This window comes from Salmo trutta, chromosome 14 (genome assembly GCF_901001165.1).
Source record: "Salmo trutta chromosome 14, fSalTru1.1, whole genome shotgun sequence".
NCBI lineage: Eukaryota > Metazoa > Chordata > Actinopteri > Salmoniformes > Salmonidae > Salmo > Salmo trutta.
This window is the reverse complement of record NC_042970.1, coordinates 18,388,750-18,406,968: the sequence shown is the minus strand read 5'-3', so window position 1 is coordinate 18,406,968 and position 18,219 is coordinate 18,388,750. Positions and strand designations below refer to the sequence as shown.

Genomic DNA, 18,219 nt, shown 5'->3' with positions numbered 1-18,219 from the left:
TAGTTGGGTGTACTATTTACAGATGGGCTGTCAACAGTCGTGGCCAAAAGTTTTGAGAATGACACAAATATTAATTTCCACAAAGTTTGCTGCTTCACTGTCTTTAGATATTTTTGTCAGATATGGAATACTGAAGTATAATTACAAGCATTTCATAAGTGTCAAAGGCTTTTATTGACAATTACATGAAGTTGATGCAAAGGGTCAATATTTGCATTGTTGACCCTTCTTTTTCAAGACCTCTGCAATCCGCCCTGGCATGCTGTCAATTAACTTCTGGGCCACATCCTGACTGATGGCAGCCCATTCTTGCATAATCAATGCTTGGAGTTTGTCAGAATTTGTGGGTTTTTGTTTGTCCACCCGCCTCTTGAGGATTGACCACAAGTTCTCAATGGGATTAAGGTCTGGGGAGTTTCCTGGCCATGGACCCAAAATATCAATGTTTTGTTGCCCGAGCCACTTAGTTATCACTTTTGCCTTATGGCAAGGTGCTCCATCATGCTGGAAAAGGCATTGTTCGTCACCAAACTGTTCCTGGATGGTTGGGAGAAGTTGCTCTCGGAGGATGTGTTGGTACCATTCTTTATTCATGGCTGTGTTCTTAGGCAATTGTGAGTGAGCCCACTCCCTTGGCTGAGAAGCAACCCCACACATGAATGGTCTCAGGATGCTTTACTGCTGGCATGACACAGGCCTGATGGTAGCGCTCACCTTGTCTTCTCCGGACAATCGGAAAGGGGATTCATCAGAGAAAATGACTTTACCCCAGTCCTCAGCAGTCCAATCCCTGTACCTTTTGCAGAATATCAGTCTGTCCTTGAGGTTTTTCCTGGAGAGAAGTGGCTTCTTTGCTGCCCTTCTTGACACCAGGCCATCCTCCAAAAGTCTTTACTGGTGGTACAGAGCTTGCAGCTGATCCCGCAGCTGAATCAACTTTAGGAGACGGTCCTGGCGCTTGCTGGACTTTCTTGGGCACCCTGAAGCCTTCTTCACAACAATTGATCCGCTCTCCTTGAAGTTCTTGATGATCCGATAAATGGTTGATTTAGGTGCAATCTTACTGGCAGCAATATCCTTGCCTGTGAAGCCCTTTTTGTGCAAAGCAATGATGACGGCACGTGTTTCCTTGCAGGTAACCATGGTTGACAGAGGAAGAACAATGATTCCGAGCACCACCCTCTTTTTTATTTGTATTTTTTTTATTTCACCTTTATTTAACCAGATAGGCAAGTTGAGAACAAGTTCTCATTTACAATTGCGATGTGGCCAAGATAAAGCAAAGCAGTTTGACACATACAACAACACAGAGTTACACATGGAGTAAAACAAACATACAGTCAATAATATAATAGAAAAATAAGTCTATATACAAAGTGAGCAAATGAGGTTAGATAAGGGAGGTAAAGGCAAAAAAAAGGCCATGGTGGCGAAGTAAATACAATATAGCAAGAAAAACACTGGAATAGTAGATTTGCAGTGGAAGAAAGTGCAAAATAGAAATAGAAATAATGGGATGCAAAGGAGCAAAATAAATAAATAAATAAATACAGTAGGGGAGGAGGTAATTGTTTGGGCTAAATTATAGATAGGCTATGTACAGGTGCAGTAATCTGTGAGCTGTTCTGACAGCTGGTGCTTAAAGCTAGAGAGGGAGATAAGCGTTTCCAGTTTTAGAGATTTTTGTGTTCGTTCCAGTCATTGGCAGCAGAGAACTGGAAGGAGAAGCGGCCAAAGGAGGAATTGGCTTTGGGGGTGACCAGAGAGATATACCTGCTGGAGCGCGTGCTACAGGTGGGTGCTGCTATGGTGACCAGCGAGCTGAGATAAGGGGGAACTTTACCTAGCAGGGTCTTGTAGATGACCTGGAGCCAGTGGGTTTGGCGACGAGTATGAAGCGAGGGCCAGCCCACGAGAGAGTACAGGTCACAGTGGTGGGTAGTATATGGGGCTTTGGTGACAAAATGGATGGCACTGTGATAGACTACATCCAATTTATTGAGTAGGGTATTGGAGGCTATTTTGTAAATGACATTGCTGAAGTCGAGGATCGGTAGGATGGTCAGTTTTACGAGGGTATGTTTGGCAGCATGAGTGAAAAAGATGCTTTGTTGCGAAATAGGAAGCCAATTCTAGATTTAACTTTGGATTGGAGATGTTTGATGTGAGTCTGGAAGGAGAGTTTACAGTCTAACCAGACACCTAGGTATTTGTAGTTGTCCACATATTCTAAGTCAGAACCGTCCAGAGTAGTGATGCTGGACGGGCGGGCAGGTGCAGTCAGCGATCAGTTGAAGAGCATGCATTTAGTTTTACTTGTTTTTAAGAGCAGTTGAAGGCCACGGAAGGAGAATTGTATGGCATTGAAGCTCGTCTGGAGGGTAGTTAACACAGTGTCCAAAGAAGGGCCAGAAGTATACAAAATGGTGTCGTCTGCGTAGAGGTGGATCAGAGACTCACCAGCAGCAAGAGCAACATCATTGATGTATACAGAGAAAAGAGTCGGCCCAAGAATTGAACCCTGTGGCACCCCCATAGAGACTGCCAGAGGCCCGGACAACAGGCCATCCGATTTGACACATTGAACTCTATCAGAGAAGTAGTTGGTGAACCAGGCGAGGCAATCATTTTAGAAACCAAGGCTATTGAGTCTGCCGATGAGGATGTGGTGATTGACAGAGTCGAAAGCCTTGGCCAGGTCAATATCGTTTAGGACCTTGAGTGTGGCTGAGGTGCACCCATGACCAGCTCTGAAACCAGATTGCATAGCGGAGAAGGTGCGGTGGGATTCGAAATGGTCGGTAATCTGTTTGTTGACTTAGCTTTCGAAAGACTTAAGAAAGGCAGGGTAGGATAGATATAGGTCTGTAGCAGTTTGGGTCAAGAGTGTCCCCCCCTTTGAAGAGGGGGATGACCGCAGCTGCTTTCCAATCTTTGGGAATCTCAGACGACACGAAAGAGAGGTTGAACAGGCTAGTAATAGGGGTTGCAACAATTTCGGCAGATCATTTTAGAAAGAAACGGTCCAGATTGTCTAGCCCGGCTGATTTGTAGGGGTCCAGATTTTGCAGCTCTTTCAGAACATCAGCTGACTGTATTTGGGAGAAGGAGAAATGGGGAAGGCTTGGGCGAGTTGCTGTGGGGGGGTGCAGTGCTGTTGACCGGGGTAGGGGTAGCCAGGTGGGAAGCATGACCGGCCTTAGAAAAATGCTTATTGAAATGCTCAATTATAGTGGATTTATCGGTGGTGACAGAGTTTCCTATATCCTTCCAGGATACTTGGGCCAGGTCAATTAGAAAGGCCTGCTCGCTGAAGTGTTTCAGGGAGCATTTGACAGTGATGAGTGGAGGTCGTTTGACCGCTGACCCATTACGGATGTAGGCAATGAGGCAGTGATCGCTGAGATCTTGGTTGAAAACAGCAGAGGTGTATTTAGAGGGCAAGTTTGTGAGGATGATATCTATGAGGGTGCCCGTGTTTACGGCTTTGGGGTGGTACCTGGTAGGTTCATTGATAATTTGTGTGAGATTGTGGGCATCATCCTTAGATTGTAGGATGGCTGGGGTGTTAAGCATGTCCCAGTTTATGTCACCTAGCAGCACGAGCTCTGGAGATAGATGGGGGGCAATGAGTTCACATATGGTGTCCAGAGCACAGCTGGGGCAGAGGGTGGTCTATAGCAGGCGGCAACGGTGAGAGACTTGTTTTTAGAGAGGTGGATTTTTAAAAGTAGAAGTTCAAATTGTTTGGGTACAGACCTGGATAGTAGGACAGAACTCTGCAGGCTATCTCTGCAGTAGATTGCAACACCGCCCCCTTTGGCCGTTCTATCTTGACTGAAAATGATGTAGTTAGGGATGGAGATTTCAGTGGTCTTCCTAAGCCAGGATTCAGACAAGGCTAGGACATCCGGGTTGGCAGAGTGTGCTAAAGCAGTGAATAAAACAAACTTAGGGAGGAGGCTTCTAATGTTAACATGCATGAAACCAAGGCTATTACGTTTACAGAAGTCATCAAAAGAGAGCACTTGGGGAATAGGAGTGGAGCTAGGCACTGCAGGGCCTGAATCCACCTCTACATCGCCAGAGGAACAGAGGAGGAGTAGGATAAGGGTACGGCTAAAAGCTATGAGAATTGGTAGTCTATGACGTCTGGAACAGAGAGTAAAAGGAGCAGGTTTCTGGGGGCGATAAAATAGCTTCAAGGTATAATGTACAGACAAAGGTATGGTAGGATGTGAATACAGTGGAGGTAAACCTAGGCATTGAGTGATATATTGTCTCTAGAAACATCATTGAAACCAGGTGATGTCATCGCATTTGTGGGTGGTGGAACTGAGAGGTTGGATAAGGTATAATGAAGCTTCCAGTTTGTTCCAGTCTTTTGAAGCTTCCAGTCTGTTATTCAAACTCAATCAGCATGACAGAGTGATCTCCAGCCTTGTCCTCGTCAACACTCACACCTGTGTTAACGAGAGAATCACTGACATGATGTCAGATGGTCCTTTTATGGCAGGGCTGAAATGCAGTGTGTCACGCCCTGGCCATAGAGAGGGTTTTGGGTCCCCACTCCAGAGGCGCCACCTAAGTGGGCCAAGCCTAAGGTGGAGCGGGGTCCACGTCCCGCACCAGAGCCGCCGCCGTAAACAAGGCCCACCCGGACCCTCCCCTTTAGAGTGAGGTTTTGCGGCCGGAGTCCGCACCTTTGGGGGGGTACTGTCACGCCCTGGCCATAGAGAGGGTTTTGTTCTCTATTTTGGTTAGGACAGGGTGTGACTAGGGTGGGCATTCTATGTGCCGTTTTCTATGTTTTGTGTATTTCTTTGTTTTGGCCGGGTATGGTTCTCAATCAGGGACAGCTGTCTATCGTTGTCTCTGATTGGGAACCATTCTTAGGTAGCCTTTTCCCACAGGGTTTTTGTGGGTAGTTAATTTCTGTTTAGTGTTTGCACCTTACGGAACTGTTTCAGTATTCTCCTTGTTATTTTTGTTTTAGTGTTCAGTTATTAAAATAAGCATGAACACTTTACCCGCTGCGTTTTGGTCCGATGATTCATCTTCTTCAGACGACGAATATTGTTACACAGTGGCAATGTTTTTGGGGGATTCAGTTCATTTGCATGGCAAAGAGGGACTTTGCAATTAATTGCAATTCATCTGATCACTCTTCATAACATTCTGGAGTATATGCAAATTGCCTTCATACAAACTGAGGCAGCAGACTTTGTGAAAATTAATATTTGTGTCATTCTCAAAACTTTGGCCACGACTGTACAGTGGGGGTAAACCTAGGCATTGAGTGACGATGAGAGAGCTTGCATCTCTGGAGACACCAGTTAAGCCAGGTGAGGTCTCCCCATGTGTGGGGTGTGTGACAAAAGAGCTATCTAAGGCATGTTGAGCGGGACTAGGGGCTCTACAGTGAAATAAAACAATAATAATTAACAGAAACTGCAGAAGACAAGGCATGTTGACATTAGAGAGAGGCATGTGAAGCAGAGTGATCATAGGGTTCAATGAGCAGAAATCGGTGAGTCAGGGAGCTGTTTGGTAGTCGCTACTATGCTTAGCAAGCGGGAGGCACGGCATTCAGAAAGCTAGCGGCCGGGGCTAGCAGATGGGTCTTCGGCGACATCGCAATGGAAAAGCCTGTTGAAACCACATTGGACGATTACGTTGGCAGACCAGTCATGATGGATCGGCGGGGCTCCGTGTCGGCAATAAAGGGTCCAGGCTAATTGGCAAAAGAGGTATTGTAGCCCACGAATTAGCGGGTATACCTCTTCGGCTAGCCGGGAGATGGTCCTAGCTCGAGGCTAGCTCAAGGCTAACAGGTTCTTGCTTCGGGACAGAGGCGTTAGACAGCAGTAGCTACTGGGTTGCAGCTAGCTAGCTGCGATGATCCAGTGTAATGGCCCAGAGCATGCGGCAGGAATCCGGTGATGTGGTGGAGAAAAGCAGTCCGATATGCTCTGGGTTGATATCGCGCTGTGCAGACTGGCAGGTATTGACCGAGCTAAAGCTGGCTGGTGTCCGAACTAAAGGTGAAGACCACTAGCCATGGCTATCAGTGACTACTAGCTTGTAGCTAGTTAGCTGGCTAGCTTTTCATGGAGGTTCCAGTTATAACGTATAAAAATAGCAGATCCGTACCACATTGGGTGAGGCGGGTTGCAGGAAAGTATATTTAGATCGTAGGTGGAAAGTGAGATTAAAATTATATTCGAAAAAAACAGACGAAACCGACTATTTACATGGGACAAGACAAACACACATCTGACTGCTACGCCATCTTGGATTATAGGTGGCTAACAGAGCCATTGCAATGAAGACACGGCTGGAGGGATACGGTGTTGGATGTCTTAATGTATAAAGTTGAAGTCAGAAGTTTACATACACCTTAGCCAAATACATTGAAACTCAGTTTTTCACAATTCCTGACATTTAATCCTAGTAAAAATTCCCTGTTTTAGGTCAGTTAGGATCACCACTTTATTTTAAGAATGTGAAATGTCAGAATAATAGTAGAGAGAATGATTTATTTCATCACATTCCCAGTGGGTCAGAAGTTTACATACACTCAATTAGTATTTGGTAGCATTGCCGTTAAATTGTTCAACTTGGGTCAAACGTTTCGGGTTGCCTTCCACAAGCTTCCCACAATAAGTTGAGTGAATTCTGGCTCATTCCTCCTGACAGAGCTGGTGTAACTGAGTCAGGTTAGTAGGCCTCTTTGCTCGCACACACATTTTTAGTTCTGCCCACAATTTTCTATAGGATTGAGGTCAGGGCTTTGTGATGGCCACTCCAATACCTTGACTTTGTTGTCTTAAGCCATTTTGCCACAACTTTAGAAGTATGCTTGGGGTCATTATCCATGTGGAAGACCCATTTGCGACCAAGCTTTAACTTCCCGACTGATGTCTTGAGATGTTGCTTTAATATATCCAGATAATTTTCCTTCCTCATGATGCCATCTATTTTGTGAAGTGTACCAGTCCCTCCTGCAGCAAAGCACCCCCACAACATGATGCTGCCACCCCCGCGCTTCACGGTTGGGATGGTGTTCTTCGGCTTGCAAGCCTCCACCTTTTTCCTCCAAACATAACGATGGTCATTATGGCCAAACAGTTCCATTTTTGTTTCATCAGACCAGAGGACATTTCTCCAAAAAGTGTGATCTTTGTCCCCATGTGCAGTTACAACCCGTAGTCTGGCTTGTTATGACGGTTTTGGAGCAGTGGTTTCTTCCTTTGCTGAGCGGCCTTTCAGGTTATGTCGATATAGGACTCGTTTTATTGTGGATATAGAGACTTTTGTACCCGTTTCCTCCAGCATCCTCATAAGGTCCTTTGTTGTTGTTCTGGGATTGATTTACACTTTTCGCACCAAAGTACATTCATCTCTAGGAGACAGAACGCATCTCCTTCTTGAGCGGTATGATGGCTGCGTGCTCCCATGGTGTTTATACTTGCATACCATTGTTTGTTCAGATGAACGTGGTACCTTCAGGCATTTGGAAATTGCTCCCAAGGATGAACCAGACTTGTGGAGTTCTACAATTTTTTTTTGAGGTCTTGGATGACTTCTTTTGATTTTCCCATGATGTCAAGCAAAGAGTCACTGATTTTGAAGGTAGGCCTTGAAATACATCCACAGGTACACCTCCAATTGACTCAAATGATGCAAATTAGACTATCAGAAGCTTCTAAAGCCATGACATAACTTTCTGGAATTTTCCAAGCTGTTTAAAGGCACAGTCAAGTTAATGTATGTAAACTTCTGACCCACTGGAATTGTGATACAGTGAATTTTAAGTGAAAAAATCTGTCTGTTAACAATTGTTGGAAAAATGACTTGTGTCATGCACAAAGTAGATGTCCTAACCGACTTGCCAAAACTATAGTTTGTTAACAAGAAATTTGTGGAGTGGTTGATAAACGAGTTTTAATGACTCCAACATAAGTGTATGTAAACTTCCGACTTCAACTTTATCTTCATTGAGAAGGTGAGAGGGAGAGAAGGGGTGGAGAGGGGGAGACAGAAGGAGAAGAAGAGAGGGTGAGATGGGTAGAGAGGAGGAGAGGGGGAGAAGAAGAGAGGGGGAGAAGAGAGGGTGAGATGGGTAGAGAGGAGGAGAGGGGGACAAGAAGAGAGGGTGAGATGGGTAGAGAGGAGGAGAAAGGTAGATAGGGAGAAAAAGAGAAGGTAGTCGTCTGCCTGTTACCTCATATTCCAGCTCCTCTCGATCCATCTCCTGCTGCATGCCCTCAAGGAAATCATTGGGGTCAAAGTACTCGTGCCCAGGGGAATGCCTATGAAAGTAATTCATCACAATAAAGATAGTTATATAGGAAATAGACCGACCTCCAGAAACGAATAACACTGTTGTTCTTACAGATTACAAGGCTTGTCATTATTAATCTGTTACTACAGTGTTTCAGTTAGATCTTATTCCATTGCTAAATTTGAAATTACTTGAGAATGGAAAACAACTGCCCACATTATTTTGTAAGAGTGTCTTTGGCCTGAGGTTAATCAGAAATTAAAATGTTATGTTTTTAATTTGACTAAAATCAATTAAAATAATCATGATTGACCATTAAAGAGCAGCTGTTCCTACCGATAATGTGTTACACACATAGACTGTGAGCTCGGGGCCACGCATAGACTGTGAGCTCGGGGCCACGCATAGACTGTGAGCTCGGGGCCACGCATAGACTGTGCGCTCCTGGCCACGCATAGACTGTGAGCTCCTGGCCACGCATAGACTGTGCGCTCCTGGCCACGCATAGACTGTGCGCTCCTGGCCACGCATAGATTGTGAGCTCGGGGCCACGCATAGACTGTGAGCTCCTGGCCACGCATAGACTGTGAGCTCCTGGCCATGCATAGACTGTGAGCTCGGGGCCACGCATAGACTGTGAGCTCGGGGCCACGCATAGACTGTGAGCTCTGGGCCACGCATAGACTGTGAGCTCTGGGCCACGCATAGACTGTGAGCTCCTGGCCACGCATAGACTGTGAGCTCCTGGCCACGCATAGACTGTGCGCTCCTGGCCACGCATAGACTGTGAGCTCGGGGCCACGCATAGACTGTGAGCTCGGGGCCACGCATAGACTGTGCGCTCCTGGCCACGCATAGACTGTGAGCTCGGGGCCACGCATAGACTGTGAGCTCGGGGCCACGCATAGACTGTGAGCTCGGGGCCACGCATAGACTGTGAGCTCGGGGCCACGCATAGACTGTGAGCTCGGGGCCACGCATAGACTGTGAGCTCGGGGCCACGCATAGATTGTGAGCTCGGGGCCACGCATAGACTGTGAGCTCCTGGCCATGCATAGACTGTGAGCTCGGGGCCACGCATAGACTGTGAGCTCGGGGCCACGCATAGACTGTGAGCTCTGGGCCACGCATAGACTGTGAGCTCTGGGCCACGCATAGACTGTGAGCTCTGGGCCACGCATAGACTGTGAGCTCTGGGCCACACAGACTGTGAGCTCTGGGCCACACAGACTGTGAGCTCTGGGCCACACAGACTGTGAGCTCTGGGCCACACATAGACACACAGCTAGCGGACGACAGACAGGTAGTAATTCAAAATGCTAACACCATCTTCATTTAACCATGTGTCCCAGGACCTGATATCTCACTAAGTGACAGCTGTAATTGTCACTTCCTGACCATAGAAAGCTTTTATTTTCTATGGTAGAGTAGGTCAGGGCGTGACAGGGGGTTTTGTCTAGTTATTTTATGTCTATGTTGGTTCTAGTTTATTTTTTCTATGTTGGGGGTTTTGTCTACTTTATGTGGGGTTCTAGTTTCTGTATTTCTATGTTGTGGTTTTTTGGGATGATCTCCAATTAGAGGCAGCTGGTAATCGTTGTCTCTACTTGGGGATCATATTTAAGTTGTTGTTATTCCCACTAGGTTTTGTGGGAGATTGTTTTGAGGTAGTGTGTGTTGCACCTCTTCGTCACGGTTTGTTGTTTTGTTTATTAGTTTATTTATATGTCTTGCATATTTTCACTGTTATAATAAAATCTGGAATGAAACACAAGCTGTGCCTTGGTCTCCTTCGGACGACAACCGTGACAGAATCTCCCACCACCAAAAGACCAAGCTGCGTGCGATTACGGGGAAGATGAGTTGGACATGGGAGGAAATCCTGGATGGAGCAGGACCTTGGACAAGGCCCGGGGAGTATCGCCGTCCGAAGGAGGAGTTTGAGGCAGCGAGAGCAGAACGGCGATATTACGAGGCGTTATACCATCAAGGCAAGCACGACAGGCAGCCCCCCCCCAATTTTTTTTTGGGGGGGCACACGGGTAGATCCCCGTGCTTATATTGGGGAGCGTGTGACCAGTCGGGCACCGTGTTATGCGGTGATGCACACTGTATCTCCAGTGCGTATTCACAGCCCGGTGCGCTCATTGCCAGCGCCCCGCATTTGCCGGGCTAGGTTGAGCATTCAGCCAGGAAGGGTGGTGCCAGCTCAGCGCTCCTGTTCTCCAGTACGCCTCCTCGGTCCAGGATATCCTGCGCCGTCTCCGCGCACTGTGTCGCAAATGCGCATTCACAGCCCAGTGCGTCCTGTGCCAGTGCCCCGCATTTGCCGGGCGAAAGTAAGCATCCAGCCAGGACGGGTTGTGCCAGCTCTATGCTCGAGACCACCGGTGCGCCTCCACGGCCCAGTATATCCTGTACCTGCCCCACGCACCCGGCCTCCAGTGAGTCTATCCAGCCTGGTACGCCTTGTGCCTGCTCCTCGCACTTGCCCTGAGGTGCGTGTCACCAGTCTGGCGCCACCTGTGCCAGCCCCATGCATCAGGCCTCTAGTGCGCCTGCCAAGTCCGGTGTGTCCTGTTCCTGCTCTCCGCACTCGCCCTGAGGTGCGTGTTACCAGTCTGGCGCCACCTGTGCCAGCCCCACGCATCAGGCCTCCAGTGCGCCTTCCCAGTCCAGAGCTTCCGGCGACGGTTCCCAGTCCAGAGCTTCCGGCGACGGTTCCCAGTCCGGAAACCTCCTGAGACGGCCTGCAGTCCGGAAACCTCCTGAGACGGCCCGCAGTCCAGAAACCTCCTGAGACTGCCCGTATTCCGGAACCTCCTGGGACGGCCCCCACAGTCCGGAGTCTCCGGCGACGTCCCCCAGTCCGGAGTCTCCGGCGACGTCCCCCAGTCCGGAGTCTCCGGCGACGTCCCCCAGTCCGGAGCCTCCGGCGACGTCCCCCAGTCCGGAGCCTCCGGCGGCAGTTCGCGGTCCGGTGACACGAAAGCGGAGGGATCAGCTGGCAGAGCGGGAGCTACGCACCGATCCAGAGCCGCCTCCTATGCTGGCGGATAAGCAGGATGTGAGGGTTCTTCGTCCCGCACCAGAACCGCCTCCGATGCAGGAGGATCCGTGGGATGTGAAGGTTCTTCGTCCTGCACCAGAGCCGCCACCGACATTAGACACCCACCCTAACCCTCCCTGTTTTTTTTGTTGTTTAAGGTTGTGTGTTCGGAGTTCGCACCTTTGGGGGGGGGGGTACTGTCACACCCTGACCATAGAAAGCTTTTATTTTCTATGGTAGAGTAGGTCAGGGCGTGACAGGGGGTTTTGTCTAGTTATTTTATGTCTATGTTGGTTCTAGTTTATTTTTTCTATGTTGGGGGTTTTGTCTAGTTTATGTATTTTTATGTGGGGTTCTAGTTTATGTATTTCTATGTTCTGTTTTTGGGGGATGATCTCCAATTAGAGGCAGCTGGTCATCGTTGTCTCTAATTGGGATCATATTTAAGTTGTTGTTTTTCCCACTAGGTTTTGTGGGAGATTGTTTTGAGGTAGTGTGTGTTGCACCTCTTCGTCACGGTTTGTTGTTTTGTTTATTAGTTTATTTATATGTCTTAAATAGTTTCACTGTTATAATAAAATGTGGAACGAAACACACGCTGCGCCTTGGTCTCCTTTGGACGACAACCGTGACAATAACATTCACATGAACTTCAGTTAGAAGGTTCAGTTTTAATGAACTGGCAAAGTGACACTGTATCCAAATATTTTTCCTTTACCTGTGTCACGTCCTGACCAGTAGAGGGGGTAGTTGGGTCAGGACGTGGCAGCAGGGAGTGTGTGTTTTTTATTGTTTCATTGATTTTGGCTGTGTGACTTCCAATCAAGCACAGCTGTAGAGGGTTGTGGTTGATTGGGAGTCACACATAAGGTGCCTACTTTGCCTTGTGGGGTTGTGGGTGGTTGTTTTTTTGCACTGCTTTTATAGCCTGCAGAACTGTCACTGGTGTCACCCTTTTGTGTTGTTCCTGTGGATGCTCTACTCCTTATTTGAAATTAAAAAATGAGTATTCACATACCTGCTGCGCCTTGGTTCATTTCAGAAGACAGCCGTTACAGAACCACCCACCAAACCAGGACCAAGCAGCAGAAGAGGAGGAAGCCACAGGAGAAAAAAAAGGAGGAATGGACATGGGAGGACGTCCTGGATGGCAAGGGAGCCTACACCTGGGAAGAGATCCTGGCCGAAGGGATCGCCTCCCATGGGAACAGGTGGAGGCACTCAGGAGAGTGGAGGCAGCTGGACAGAGGAACCAACGGGAATGTTTTGCTGGAACACGGTTGGGTAGGAAACCCGAGAGGCAGCCCCAAGATTTTTTTGGGGGGGGTCACACGGGTAGCTTGGCCAGGCCAGGGAAGAGCCGTAAGCCAGCTACCCGTGATTACAGGGAGGTGCGTATGAGGTGGAGGGCGCCATGTTACGCTGTGATACGCACCATCTCGCCTATACGGACGCACAGCCCAGTTCGCCCAGTACCAGCGCCCCGCAGGTGCCAGGGCAAGGGGAGCATCGAGCCGGAAGGAGTGATGCCAACCCTGCACTCAAGATCGCCAGTGCGCCCTTTCGGTCCGGTGTTTCCCGCTAGACGCACTAGCATGGAGGTGCGTGTCTCCAGGCTGGCAAGTCCAATACCAGCCCCACGCATCAGGAGTCTAGTGCGTCAGCCCAGCCTCGCCAGTCAACAGTCACCAGAGCTGTCCGCCAGTCAACAGTCACCAGAGCTGCCCGCCAGTCAACCATCACCAGAGCTGCCCGCCAGTCAACAGTCGTCAGAGCTGCCCGCCAGTCAACAGTCGTCAGAGCTGCCCGCCAGTCAACAGTCGTCCGAGCTGCCCGCCAGTCAACAGTCGTCAGAGCTGCCCGCCAGTCAACAGTCGCCAGAGAGGTCAGACTGCGCTGAACTGCCGGAGTGGCCAGACTGCGCTGAACTGCCGGAGTGGCCAGACTGCCCTGAACTGCCGGAGTGGCCAGACTGCCCTGAACTGCCGGAGTGGCCAGACTGCCCTGAACTGCCGGAGTGGCCAGACTGCCCTGAACTGCCGGAGGGGCCAGACTGCCCTGAACTGCCAGAGTGGCCAGACTGCCCTGAACTGCCAGACTGCCCTGTTCTGCCAGAGTGGCCAGACTGCCCTGTTCTGCCAGAGTGGCCCGCCTGCCCTGATCTGCCAGGGTGCCCGGCCTGTCAGGTTCTGCCAGAGTGGCCAAACTGCCCTGTTCTGCCAGAGTGGCCAGACTGCCCTGTTCTGCCAGAGTGGCCAGACTGCCCTGTTCTGCCAGAGTGGCCAGACTGCCCGGTTCTGCCCGAGTGGTCCTCCTGCCCTCCGGCCCAGCCCGAGTGGCCCTCCTGTCCTCCGGCCCAGCCCGAGTGGTTCTCCTGCCCTCCGGCCCAGCCCGAGTGGCCCTCCTGCCTTCCGGCCCAGCCCGAGTGGCCCTCCTGCCTTCCGGCCCAGCCCGAGTGGCCCTCCTGCCTTCCGGCCCAGCCCGAGTGGCCCTCCTGCCTTCCGGCCCAGCTATCGGCGCCAACAAAGTGGGCGACGCCGAAGGTGGAGCGAGGTCCACGTCCTGCACCTGAGCCACCTCCAGGATAGGTGGGTTGGGGAGGGAGGGTGTAGCACAGTGCCGTCGGTGACGGCAGCCACCCTCCCTTCCCTCCCTTATTGTTTAGGTGTTAAATTTTGTTGGGGATTTTCTTGTTTTCCTTTTTTTAGGTGCATCCCGGCGTCTGCACCTTGAGGGGGGGGTACTGTCACGTCCTGACCAGTAGAGGGGGTAGTTGGGTCAGGACGTGGCAGCAGGGAGTGTGTGTTTTTTATTGTTTCATTGATTTTGGCCGTGTGACTTCCAATCAAGCACAGCTGTAGAGGGTTGTGGTTGATTGGGAGTCACACATAAGGTGCCTACTTTGCCTTGTGGGGTTGTGGGTGGTTGTTTTTTTGCACTGCTTTTATAGCCTGCAGAACTGTCACTGGTGTCACCCTTTTGTGTTGTTCCTGTGGATGCTCTACTCCTTATTTGAAATTAAAAAATGAGTATTCACATACCTGCTGCGCCTTGGTTCATTTCAGAAGACAGCCGTTACAACCTGAGCCTTTTCTTTACTGACTGGGTAAGTTTTCAATATTATTTTGCCTATCAAGTCCTTTTCCAATAATTGACCATGAATGGACAAAAAAATAAGGAAAGGAATCATCTTGTCTTTTAACCCCGTCCCTCTCTAACCCAGCCGATAGGACAGTGTACTGTAACTCACTCCTCAGGCATTAGGTATTGCTCCACGGTGGGGGCGGTGGCAGGTAGCTTGGTGAGGGCCATGATGTGTTGAAAGGTGATGTCTGTCTGGGTGCTGATGTCTACCACCTGGGTGTCTGAGGCAGGGATGGAGGGTTTGGGGCGGGGTGCCCGGCGAAGCACCTGGACCATAATGGGCTCCTTGGCCGTGCGGAAGACCTCCACTGCCTGGTCATGGGTGGACTTGGACAGGTCCTTCCCATTCACCTGCACACACAGATGAGACAGGATATGGTTAACTATAGAAGAACAGCGTTAGGTGTCTGGATTTGACTTTGAAAAGTATTTCTTTTTCAGTGGCTATATGACAGTTTGCTTGTACACAGCACACTGTTGTAACACAAACACACAGAGTAAATGAGGGGATGAGACATCCTTAAATTACACTATTAATCTCTCTCTATGGCTTCCCCCATCTCTCATGTTCACAAGCTGGGGTTTATTGTAAGTAGATGGATACAGTACATCCCCAAGATGATACAAAATCCCTCCTCATGCTACATAAGCCCTGATATCATCATATTGTAGATGATTACACCATCAGATCACTGGATGAGTGTGTCTGTGGATTTCCACAAAAATCCAGGAGGAGAGTATTCCAGTTCGACAGTTGTGTGTGATAATGTATTACTGCCTCAGTCTGTTTGACAGGGTCACAGCATGACCAAGCAGAATAGGACGTTAATTAGGACTGAGCCCCTCTTTAATGAATCAAGAAGACGAACCTGACCTCCACTCAGAGATTAGCTGCTATGCCAGGCTGCTGCTGTATGTTAACTTGGGGAGATTATTTTGAGCAGCAGGCCGGACTGCAGTGTCACACAGAAGAAGCTAGTTAAATTGGGATGAGCCACTAAAGCCAATCCCCTCTGCCTTCTCCATCCTTATAATGAAGAGGATGTGTCATTGTATCTCATTAGGGATTTACCGGTTGTTATACATGCATTGTTTAGGTTGTTACATAATAGTCAAAACAGTATAGGACAATATTATTTCATTAAAACGTGTAGTTTTTACGTGACAAAACATGACAAAGAAATAACACAGAATTGTGTAGCCTACATGTTCACCAGAGCAAAAATCCTAGACCAAACCTTAACACCCAAAAAGAACGCTTATTACTTCCTGCGCTGACAGAGATGGCCGACTCGCTTCGCATTCCTAGGAAACTATGCAGTATTTTGTTTTTTTTATGTGTTAATTCTTACATTGTTACCCCAGGTAATCTTAGGTTTTATTACATACAGTCGGGAAGAACTACTGGATATAAGAGCAACGTCAACTCACCAACATTACGACCAGGAATACGACTTTACCGAAGCGGATCCTCTGTTTGGCCTACCACCCAGGACAATGGATTGGATCCCAGCCGGCGACCCAAAACAACGACGCCGTAGAAGGGGCAGACAGAGCGGTCTTCTGGTCAGGCTCCGTAGACGGGCACATCGCGCACCGCTCCTGAGCATACTACTCGCCAATGTCCAGTCTCTTGACAACAAGGTAGACGAAATCCGTGCAAGGGTAGCCTTCCAGAGAGACATCAGAGACTGTAACGTTCTTTGTTTCACGGAAACATGGCTCACTCGAGACACGCTATTGGAGTCGGTACAGCCAGCTGGTTTCTTCACGCATCGCGCCGACAGAAACAAGCATCTTTCTGGTAAGAAGAAGGGCGGGGGTGTATGCCTTATGATTAACGAGATGTGGTGTGATCATAACAACATACAGGAACTCAAGTCCTTCTGTTCACCTGACTTAGAATTCCTCACAATCAAATGCCGACCGCATTATCTACCTAGAGAATTCTCTTCGATTATAATCACAGCCCCCCCCCAAGCAGACACATTGATGGCCCTGAACGAACTTCATTTGACTCTATGTAAACTGGAAACCACATATCCTGAGGCTGCATTTATTGTAGCTGGGGATTTTAACAAGGCTAATCTGAAAACAAGGCTCCCTAAATTCTATCAGCATATCGATTGCGCTACCAGGGCTGGCAAAACCCTAGATAATTGTTATTCTAACTTCCGCGACCCATATAAGGCCCTCCCCCGCCCTCCTTTCGGAAAAGCTGACCACGACTCCATTTTGTTGCTTCCAGCCTATAGACAGAAACTAAAACAGGAAGCTCCCGCGCTCAGGTCTGTTCAACACTGGTCCGACCAATCGGATTCCACGCTTCAAGATTGCTTCGATCACGTGGACTGGGATATGTTCTGCATTGCGGCGAACAACAACATTGATGAATACGCTGACTCAGTGAGCGGGTTTATTAGCAAGTGCATCGGCGATGTCGTACCCACAGCGTCTATTAAAACATTCCCAAACCAGAAACCGTAGATTGATGGCAGCATTTGCGCAAAACTGAAAGCGCGAACCACTGCTTTTAATCAGGGCAAGGTGACCGGAACCATGACCGAATACAACAGTGTAGCTATTCCCTCCGCAAGGCAATCAAACAAGCTAAGCGTCAGTATAGAGACTAAGTAGAGTTGCAATTCAACGGCTCAGACACGAGAGGTATGTGGCAGGGTCTACAGTCAATCATGGACTACAAAAGAAAAACCAGCCCCGTCGCAGACCAGGATGTCTTGCTCCCAGACAGACTAAACAACTTTTTTGCTCGCTTTGAGGACAATACAGTGCCACTGACACGGCCCGCTACCAAAACCTGCGGGCTCTCCTTCCCTGCAGCCGACGTGAGCGAAACATTTAAACGTGTCAACCCTCGCAAGGCTGCAGGCCCAGACGGCATCCCCAGCCGCGTCCTCAGAGCATGCGCAGACCAGCTGGCTGGTGTGTTACGGACATATTCAATCAATCCCTATCCCAGTCTGCTGTCCCCACATGCTTCAAGAGGGCCACCATTGTTCCTGTTTCCAAAAAAGCTAAGGTAACTGAGCTTAATGACTACCGCCCCGTAGCACTCACTTCCGTCATCATGAAGTGCTTTGAGAGACTAGTCAAGGACCATATCACCTCCACCCTACCTGACACCCTAGACCCACTCCAATTTGCTTACCACCCTAATAGGTCCACAGACGACGCAATCACACTGCCCTAACCCATCTGGACAAGAGGAATACCTATGTGAGAATGCTGTTCATCGACTACAGCTCAGCATTTAACACCATAGTACCCTCCAAACTCGTCGTCAAACTCGAGACCCTGGGTCTCGACCCCGCCCTGTGCAACTGGGTCCTGGACTTCCTGACAGGCCGCCCCCAGGTGGTGAGGGTTGGTAACAACATCTCCACCCCGCTGATCTTCAACACTGGGGCCCCACAAGGGTGCGTTCTCAGCTCTCTCCTGTACTCCCTGTTCACCCACGACTGCGTGGCCATGCACGTTTCCAACTCAATCATCAAGGTTGCAGACGACACTACAGTGGTAGGCTTGATTACCAACAATGACGAGACGGCCTACAGGGAGGAGGTGAGGGCCCTTGGAGTGTGGCATCAGGAAAATAACCTCACACTCAACGTCAACAAAACAAAGGAGATGATCGTGGACTTCAGGAAACAGCAGAGGGAGCACCCCCCTATCCACATCGACGGGACAGTAGTGGAGATGGTAGAAAGTTAAGTTCCTC

General features: G+C 49.2%; 1 protein-coding gene across 2 annotated transcripts in view; it reads right to left on the bottom strand.

Annotated features, from left to right (window-relative positions):
* Positions 1–18,219, bottom strand: part of LOC115207542 (E3 ubiquitin-protein ligase PDZRN3-B-like) — a 149,918-nt gene that overhangs the window by 4,925 nt on the left and 126,774 nt on the right. For both annotated transcript variants that reach the window (XM_029774706.1, XM_029774707.1), the window contains 2 exons: positions 14,587–14,831; positions 8,228–8,315 (listed from right to left, as the gene is read on the bottom strand). In XM_029774706.1, coding sequence (XP_029630566.1) covers positions 8,228–8,315; positions 14,587–14,831 — 333 coding nt within the window. The remainder of the gene's footprint in view (positions 1–8,227; positions 8,316–14,586; positions 14,832–18,219) is intronic.